Source organism: Bubalus kerabau, chromosome 11, assembly GCF_029407905.1.
Source record: "Bubalus kerabau isolate K-KA32 ecotype Philippines breed swamp buffalo chromosome 11, PCC_UOA_SB_1v2, whole genome shotgun sequence".
Taxonomy (NCBI): domain Eukaryota; kingdom Metazoa; phylum Chordata; class Mammalia; order Artiodactyla; family Bovidae; genus Bubalus; species Bubalus kerabau.
This window is the reverse complement of record NC_073634.1, coordinates 28,074,244-28,084,321: the sequence shown is the minus strand read 5'-3', so window position 1 is coordinate 28,084,321 and position 10,078 is coordinate 28,074,244. Positions and strand designations below refer to the sequence as shown.

The 10,078-nt window shown below is 38.8% G+C and overlaps 1 protein-coding gene across 1 annotated transcript in view; it reads right to left on the bottom strand.

Moving 5' to 3' along the window:
* Window positions 1-759: 759 nt before the first annotated feature.
* The window catches only part of MTA3 (metastasis associated 1 family member 3), a 195,084-nt gene continuing 185,765 nt past the window's right edge, over window positions 760-10,078 (bottom strand). The window contains exons 15-17 of the mRNA XM_055539933.1: window positions 4,967-5,053; window positions 2,003-2,149; window positions 760-926 (exon numbers count right to left, since the gene is read on the bottom strand). Of these exons, the coding sequence (XP_055395908.1) occupies window positions 775-926; window positions 2,003-2,149; window positions 4,967-5,053 (386 nt within the window). The 3' untranslated portion in view covers window positions 760-774. The remainder of the gene's footprint in view (window positions 927-2,002; window positions 2,150-4,966; window positions 5,054-10,078) is intronic.

The following is a 10,078-nucleotide window of genomic DNA, read 5'->3' as shown; positions in this document are numbered from 1 at the left end:
CACAACTTCATTTATAACAGTGGGTAAAAGAGCAGACTCTGAAATCAGTCACACCTAAATAGGAACCCCAGCCCATTTATGCAACTTTGGTCACTTTGGAAAATTTAATTCACCTCTCCAGGTTTCATTTTTCTCAATCACTTTCATTTATTCAACTAACATTAATTGATCACCTGCTAAGTTCCAGGCACTATGCCAGGCAGCAGAGATACCATGGTATGCAAAACAGTCAAGCCCCCTGACCTGGAACCTTCTGTCAACTGCATCAGATGAGATAATGCAGGTAAGGCACAGGTAATCAGCCTTCCTCTCTGTACTAGGACAGGGAAGCAGAGACAAATGGGTCTCGAGAAAAGTGCAACGGCTACGTTTCCTCTGAAACTGAGACAAGTGTCTTTTCCTTAACAAGGTTGAAGGTCTCGAGCAACATAACCCCAGGGATTCATTGGGCGCTCTTGTCTGTGCCTCCTGTCCAGAGCAGAGAATCAACGCCCTCACAACAGTATCCATTCAGAAGGAACAGGGAACACTACATGGTGGCACTTTCTAGAAATTCCAAAGAGACAAGGTCCTGCGATACAAGGGAAGAACAAAAGGAGCCACAACGCAGGGGTAGGACTGGGGCCCAGAATGACCGTCACCATGGGGCGTGAGGGCAGCAAGACACTAAAAAGCCACTGTTCCAACATCAGTCACAGCAGGACTCTTTTTACCATACAGAATATATAACCATAAAATAAACAAGAACTTACTTTCTGCAGTAGGACTACATACCTAGACTGTCCAGGGAGGTGATAAGATGGAAAAGAAAGATTCTTGATTCCATTTAAGGTTGAATCTAAAGGTCCCATGCTGCAGGCAAGGAAAAGTTGGAATGCAATCCCGTCTCCACATTTTGACACAATCCTTCCTTGGACCTCTGCTGACTAGACATCGGGCATATTGAGGAGGCAAGGATAGCTGATGTTCTCATTAACAAGGAAGTATTTCTGCAAGACTATTATGCAGCTAAATTCTAAAAGCCATATCTGCAGCACATTGATACCCTATAAATGCAAACTAAACTCTTCACCCTCAATTTTTTATTCATCGTGACATCACTATGACCATCGAAAGTCATACAGAAGGAAAACAACCGTGGGAAATTATTACTAGAAGGTCTCCTCCTCTAGGGCCTCATTATAAATAACTTACTGCCATTGACAGAATTTAGAGTCCCAGAAGGCATGAAAAGCCTGGAGTTTTATTCATAAATAAATGCCAACATTTAAACAATCAAGACAGCTTCAAACTCTAGGACTATTGAAATGAACAATATGTACTGCCCAGATGATTTATAATGCTTGTGTTTATAGTCCAAATGGGAAGATAATTCAATTCCACCTGAAGAGTCATTATATGGCCAAGCCCAGGAGAAGTACTTTGGATAAGAGGTGATATTTCTCAGCTTTCCCATTTCAAACAAATTATTATTTCTGTATTTGGGACATCACCTAGGTAATTCTTTTCATGACTTATAGTACTCTTGAGCAATTAAGAAAATTTATAAGGTGAACGAAGTCAGGGACAAATGCCAAATTCAAAATGATCCGCAGAACACCAAAGAACCCCCTAGAGAGCACTGCTGTCTCATACACGAGGCAAAATAATCCCTTCTGCTCAAGAAAACAGAGGTGAGCAGTGAGAATGCATCACAGCGAGAGCATTATTATCCAGCAGAGGCAACCTGCTAAATGCAGACTTCGTTTCCAAACCGGCCTCCTAACAGGAAATGGGAGCAAAAAGGTCCCTTCTGAGAAGATGGAGAAATGGCGGTTGGCAAAATGTCTTCACTGTGGTACACGGCAGCCTTCCCTTATATCCCCCTTTCCGCACAGTCCAATCAGAGGGAAGAAGAACCTGTTATGCATTCCTGCACATGGCAGCCGACACTCTAGAGCAGTCAAGGGCAGAGAGGCCCCGGCCTATGGGATCAGCCCCCAGAATTCCTGGGCTTACATACCATCCAGGCCATTGTGATGGCTGTAGCTTCTTTTCCCCAAAATGCTCAGAGACGTGTGATTCGGGGTGGCTAGCATCCGCTTGGTGGTTGGGGTTTGCAGGCTTGGTGCAGATCGAATTACATTAGGTTTCTTCGAAGGATGGATCTCTGACAGGGGGAAGAAAGGTTTCTCAACTCAGAACATGGTATTAAAAATCTGTGTGCACTTACCACTGGCTAACAGGCACACATCTTATTTCTTAATGAGCTGAGAGCCAGTTCCTTACGAACCAGCCTGTTTTCCCAGGGACTTGCATAATGAATCAACTTCAAGTGCTGTTACCATGGCTTTGTTTATCAAAAGGGAGCTGGTTCTGCCCCTGCTAGCTGAAGCTCTGAGCTTCATGTTGTGAGTAGAAGAAGGAAAAAAAAAAAAAAAAAGTCACTTCAGAAGGTCACTTAAACACAAGATTTACTAAGGGAATAAGGGTATAATAAGGCATCTGACTCTTGAAGGAATTAGAAATTCAAAGTCTATCTGGAGAGGCAGCCTCAAAGAAAACTACCTCTGCACTCTATCACACCAGGAACAAGGCATGCAGCACATCTGGTGTGTGGCAGCTTTCTGAGAAAACAGGATTCCTCCTCTGGCTCTGCAACCAGAGTACAGGACCAGGGTCAGTCACTCCCTGCCAAAAACAGTGACACCGAACTTCAAATACTAGTGTTAAGAAGTAGCAGAAGAAAGGCTTTGACAGAGGATATATCACAAAACTGTAAGGTGTGTGTGGTGCATGTGTGTTTATGTGAAGTACGTTGCAGTCAGTCACATAGCCCTGCACTACTTAATACTTTCTGGATCAAGTAGATGGACATAAATTGCAACACTGCAGAAACTGGATTTAAGGACCTCCGTCTTTCACTAAAACCAGGCGACCTCTTTTCTAAAGCTGAACCTGCTCACTGATCCTGAGTTACCACCCAGTATGCCAACATGCACAAGCGACCCCGTCTTCCCAGGCGAGGGCCAGGATATCAGCCTCATATACTGAAATTTAGGAAGAGCTCCACTGTCTTTACCTGTATGCCTTCCTCACTAGTGGAGGATTTTCGAGGGAAAGGCCGTATTCAAAGGCCATGTTCATCTTAGTGTTCCCTAAATAACTTAGTGAAGTGTCTTGCACATAGTAAATACTCAGAAATGTGTTCTGTAGGGAAGTGGTTCAGTTAGTAAGGACAGCCCCACTGTGGGTTTGTCTGGTAGAGAGAGAGACCAGTTTGCCCATAGGAAGAACATATAATTACCTATGGAAATGCTAATATGCAATGTCATATTTTATTTCTTATGATCATCTTATGATCAGATACTTTGCTTTGCAAGGTGGGAGAGGCTTCTAGCACTACGCCCTGCAAGGGAACATAGTTAGAAAACTTCACGGACTAGATCACCACGAGTTAGGTCGTACCTGTGATAACCATGTGATATTTTAGGGGGATATCAAAGCAAGTCTTTAGGCCCTGAAGGAATAAAACAGGAAATAAGGTGGCAAAGTAACATCAAAGAGGAAGCTGTGCACTCTGACTCTTAGGATGATCTGATAAGGACCAGATAATATACTAAGTTTAAGGCTACACTTTGATTTTTAAAAGACTGGACCTCTTAAGTCTGGACACTTCATAAGTATAAATCTTTCTGACAAAATAATAAGGTTCAATGCAACTCTGAGCACATACTTCATCTTTACTGAGAAGATGAAAAAGCAAGAATATTAGAAGCATAAAAATATAGCTCCTAGGTATAATAGGAACCATTTTAGAAACCACTATTTCACGAATTATTTATCTTAAAACTCTGCCAAAAAAAAGTTATTTCTTGGTAATATTACATTATTCTTAATTATTATATTTCAAGATATAAATGGAACTACCATATTTGGTGACTTTCAAGTTAAATAACAGGATAAAAACCAGAAAGCAATACTAATGCTCCTCTCTCAGGTAACCTTAATTGGCACAACAAAACTATAAATATTGTTTAAAGGTGGTTTAAACACCAGTTTTATCTCTTTTTATTTAAAAAAAAGTACATGAATCTTTCTCTATTTAAGGGAAGGGGTGAGGTGTGTTTGAAAATAGTGGAAGATTTATATCAAAATATTAAAAATATTCATCTTTGGGACTTCCCTGGTGGTCCAGTGGCTAAGACTTCACCTTCCAATGCAGGGGGTGCAGGTTCAATCCCTGGTTGGGGAGCTAAGATGTCACATGCCTCGGAGACAAAAAACCGAAACATAAAACAGAATATATTGTAACAAATTCAATAAAGACTTTAAAAATGGTCCCCATCAAAAAATCTTAAAAAAAAAAATTCACCCTTAAGAATTCCCTGGCAGTCCAGTAGTTAGGACTCAGCATTTTCATTGTCTTGGGCCTGGATTCAATCCCTGGTCAGTAAAATAAGACCCTGCAAGCCATGTGACGCAGCCAAAAAAAAAAAAAAGAATATTCATCCTTAATTTTATAATAACTTGGGATGGTGACAGATGGTAATTAGAATTATCATGGTGATCATGCTATAATGTGTATAAATGCCAAATCATTCGTGTGGTACACCTTAAACTAATGTAACATTGTAAGTCAATTATACTTCAATTAAAAAAAAAGAATATTCCTCCTCTAATAATTTAGTGATTCTCATTTTCCTCTTCTTGCTTAATCTGTATTTATATACATAAATACACATTACATTTTTATTCAATTATATTTTTAGGAAAAGTAAACCCATCTCTAACTCTGTATTATGTTCTCTGTGTGTTTTGGTAATCAAACATTTCTCAAATAAAATAAACTGACTATTCATATGAAGGTATCCAATTTCAGCTACTTGAAAGGCTTACATTTAATACAGGTATGTCAATTTTGAGTAGCTGGTGATAAGGTACAGATACTGCTCTCCAAGCTTTTCTTCTATTAAAAAATACCCACCTAAATACCCAATGATACATGCCAAAGGCTTCCTAGTGCTTTTGCTTTTCAGTGGACTTCCAGATAGATCCGCATGTCTGTCTGCATCTGAGGAGAAAGAAACACGGAGACAACCAGTGAGGCTGATTTCTCTGCCTGTGCTACACACACCACAGAAATAAAAGGTGCAAGTGGAGAACAGTACCAAAAAATCCACCAGTTTCCTTCATAATTTTCTTTGGGGTTTAAGAATAAACTGGTTCCAGTTCTGGTTCCAAATTACTAAATGGGGTTTTACCTGGGGAACACTTGCTTTAAAGTCCCTTATGAAACAGCTAACACATCTTACACGCACATGCTTTCTTTCCGTGTTCACACATCTGTAAATAGTGGAAATATGCTTCCTGTCTAGCCGTGCCATTTCTATATTATAGTAGAAAAGCTTCCGTAAGATATGAGGTGTTATCAGTCCTAATGTAAGATAAATCTGGCATGGAAGACAAAAATGATGGCTGACAAAGGCAACAGACGTGATCAGCCCTGACCTCGATGGAATGAGTCTCTACGGAGGAGTCTTCATCTATCTCGATTAACTTTCAGTTCCATTAGATGAGCCTCCCCCAAGTAAAAATGGGCCACTTGATTTTATCACTAGTTTTCTGTCCTTCGTATCCTCTTATGATGTCATTAGCACTGAGACTGACAAGGTTTCCTGTATGCAGACAGGCATTTCATCCCATAGTCAGAAGAGTAAAATACTGTAATGGATATTTGTTCATAAAGTTCACATCACAGTCATTTCAGAGAAAAATAAAGCACACAACACAAACACTCTCTGTTTTAATTAGCTGTCATTAGGATGAAGAATAGATGTGAAAGATGGCTGCATCTCATACAAGAGTTAAGTTACAGAGTTTGAAGTGACCAAGAAACGAGTATTGAAACGTTTTTTAAATTTGCAGCTGTTGTCATAAAGCTTAACAGAGTAGCTTCAGCAGATGTGACTCTGCCACGTTTATGCCTTTTGTCAAAAATGTCCCTATAGATTTTCGGTGATGGAGACCACATTTCTAGGCCTATACACAGAATCCACGGGGATTCTCTGCACAATTAGTGTTAAAATGTATAATTCAATCTGGAACTTCAAATAATTTAGAATTAAAAATTAACTTTTTCATAAGCTCTAACCCTCTCATCAAGGAAATTCTTCTCCAATAACTACTGAACAGAAAAAGGTGGGAAAGGAGCATTTAAAAATACTGAAATAGACAAAGCACATAACGCAGAGCCTGGAATCCAAATATGTATCCCAAGCACTGGCTAATTACTATGCAACCACTGACAACTATGAACGGTCCAATTTCTTCTCCTCCTACTCAGCTGATTTCCTTTGAGGAAAAATAAAATAAAATTACGAAGCTATGAAGCTTTTCACCTGTTGTTGAACAATAGTGACGTTGCAGGCAGGAATATAAGAAGCATATTTTGGAGGAGTAATCTAAACACTAACATGCAGCCCAAGCCCTGCAGGGATTGGACACCTGTCACATCGCTATGAATTAACAGTAAGAATTCTTTCCTAGTGTTACTAATTCATTAAGAATTCAAGTTCTACTTAGGAAGAGGACAAGAGAAAAATATTCTATTAATAAAGTTTCAATGAATCATCTTAGTATTTCCTCAATGTTTTGGACAAAAACCATTACTGTATTGTTAGTAATAAGATTAACTTCGCTCTTTACTCCAGTTTCTAAGGCCCAGAGGAAAACTGCCAAAGTGACTCCAAGCGATAAACTCCCACATGACTGTCACCTTGACAATAATCGAAAAAACCCATCAAGAGTTACCAACACAATACCCAAAGACCATTTCACTTTATATTAATCCGCTTTTAATTTCTCACTAAATTAGTAGGATTAATTATGCAGTGTTCTAAGTGGCAATTTACAGAGCACTTGAGTGGGAGATCAAAGCTCTTTAGAAGGATCCACCTTTCATCAATCATTATAAAGGTAGTAGTTGGTGGCAAGAAAATCAGTCTCAACCATGAATAAATCAAGATGAAAGGTGGGTGCTAAGACTATTTAACATAGAAACTGCAACCATTAAGCGATTACACTGAATACCAACAGAAAAGAGAAAAAGCTTCTGTCTGGAGGGAGTGATCATAAACATAGATGATCAGGGCCACACTTGAGCTGGTTAAAAAAATTGTGATTTGTACTCAAGACCAGGCCAGTGGAACCTTGTTCTCAAGTTTTTCACCTAACTCTATCTAAAGAGGATTAATCAGTATGTATTAAAAATGTACAGGGAAAGAATGCAAACTGAGAAATGCCCAAAGAAACCAGGAAGAATCAAAATCCAGCCAGCGCGAGAACATCCTCATCTCTCTCGAAACACTTGACCAAGCATGAGGCACATTTCCGTGGCTTCTGGAAGGCCGAGCTCTACTTCCTTGAGGTAAACTTGGAAAAAAGTTGCCCATTTTTGGGCAACGCACAGCTATCTTTCTAAGATGTTGTGGAAATATTAGAGGGGAAAATAGAAAGCTTGCAAAAAGTACATACTGAATTAAAATTCACAATACTATCTCACGTGAAAGTGAAAGTCGCTCAGTCGTGTCCGACTCTGCAACCGCATGGACTATACAGTCCATGGAATGCTCCAGGCCAGAAGACTGGAGCGGGTAGCCTTTCTCTTCTCCAGGGGATCTTGCCAACCCAGGGATCGAACCCAGGTCTCCCGCATGGGCTTCAAAATTGCTATCATAGTAAAACCATTCATAGAATTTTCTTATAAGAAAATTTTCTTATAAAGGCATTTCAAACAAGACACAAAACCGATGTGCCATTAAAAAAAAGAAAAAAAGATTCAACTACTTAAAAAAATACAAAATAAAACCTGCTTGGCCAACACAGATTCAACAAAATCAAGGACAAAACAAGGGAAATATTGGGTTGGCCAAAAAGTTTGCTTGGGTTCTGCCATACTCTCTTATGGGGAAACTTGAACAAAGTTTTTGGTCAACCCAATATTTGAATTGCAGATCTAGAGCTAACTACCTTAAAATACAATAAGTTCCCACAAACTGGTATGATTTTTAACAGGAAACAGGCCAGGGCAAAAACAGCTGACGAAAAAGGAAATACAAACGGTTTTCAAACATATGCAAAATGTTTTACCTTATTCAAAATGAGAAATGCAAGCTGATACAACTTACATGTCACTTACCAACTAGTTAAGGGTTTCAGAGATCAATAACACTGCTGGCAAGATTCTAGAGAAAGAGGCACTCTGTAGACACTGTGGTGGGAGAGTAAACCATAGTTTTTCTAAGGGCAACTGGGCAGTGACTATCAAAATTCAAAATGAAAGTTGCTTGACCCAGATGTTTTACTGTTAGGGATCATATGGGATTGCAAAGAGTTGGACACGACTGAGCGCCTTAGCACGCATGCACACATACACCTGTAAGGTACATATATCACTCTTAAAAGGTATCTATATAAGAATATTTGTTGCAGCATTACTTATAATAGTGACTGGAAACAACCTAAAGTGTTTTAAAATAGGGGAACTGGCTCAAGTACAAAATACAGACTATTATACAGCTGATTAAAAGACGAGGTAGCTCTCAATGAACTGGTATGAAATGGCCTCCAAGATCCATCAAGTAAAAAAGGCAAGGTACAGAGCAATGTAGACATTAACATCTGTACAAAAACAAAGAAGACACCTAGTTTGTTAGAGATACACATGTCATCTCTGGACACTTGAGACACCGATGACAACGGTTAGCTCTAAAAAAGGTATGAACGCGGATGGTGTTGATTTGGCCTAAGACTTGTAGCCATTTTCCTTCCTTTAGAAAAATTTAAAAACATCCATTTGAAGACAAGTTTTTACTAAAATAACAGACTATCAAAATAAATAAGCCAGAACTGTTCTCTCCTAAAGTTAGAACTTAAAATTTCAAAAACTTTATATAATTATTAATTGTAACTTTTGCTGAGAAACCTCTAGAAAACTCAAAATATATATAACAAGTTTCTTCTGAATATGGGCCCCTGGAATACATCTGAAATTGAATTAGCATGTTCAGAGAAAAAGGGCTCCAGGTTCCCCTTTGAAGACATTCATTCTGGGGAATGGTTCTGTCATTAAAGTTCAGTGTATTATCAACTCAAAAACTACTTAATTATTCATGTAAGCTACAAAGGGGGCACCTAAGTCATTTGGATCCACTTCTCTAGGAACTTCAGCTTCATCTATTGAATGCTAACATATTGCTCGTATTTAACCCCAGTCTCTGTATCCTAAGTCTCAGATAGAAACCATGTGCTCATCAGGTGTTGGGTGATTTTACAGATTTTTGACAAGTTATCCAGTAAACTCAGTGGTGATGTCTGATAACAGTAACAAAGGAGGAACACCATCATCATTACATCATGGCATTTTTTTTAATGAGGGGAGGGGTGTCAAGAGGGAGAAGAGACAGGCTATCGAAACCTGATGCTGTGTTACAACCATGCAGTCGGTCTGCGAATCTTGTCAAGGACATCATACTTTTCTTTCTGAAGTGTTTTGGTTTTTGGTCCCGCAATCCACTTGTATTAAGCACTATTTACATGGTAGAACTGGTTCAGGCTCTGTACTTACATTAGTAATTTTCAGCATGGACTTACATAATCACATATAGAGGTATATTATTAAAATAAATAGGTATTTTGGGGTTTGGAACTGTGAATCATTTTATATCTATATCTATAAAACACATGTTGGTTATACCATATGTTTATTTCAGGTTAAAAATTTTTTAAAATAGGAAATATATTCCCATGACTCAAAATTGAAAAAGTTTAGAAAGATGAACAGTAGTAAGTTTCTTTCCCACTGCTTTCCCTCAGCCTCCCTGTTTCCCTTTCTGAGGACAATACTCTTACATTTTCCTTGAGAAACTTAATGGACATGCAAACAAAGATTCGCCTACTCACTCTACTGTATTCTTTGACACCCATTTCTTAATGAAAATAAAGGTCAGAGAGTGCTGCTGTTAACAACAACAATCCCTCTACACAACAATTAATTTGTGAAAACTCAAAGGTATGACTATGCTCTCCCTCATGTAAT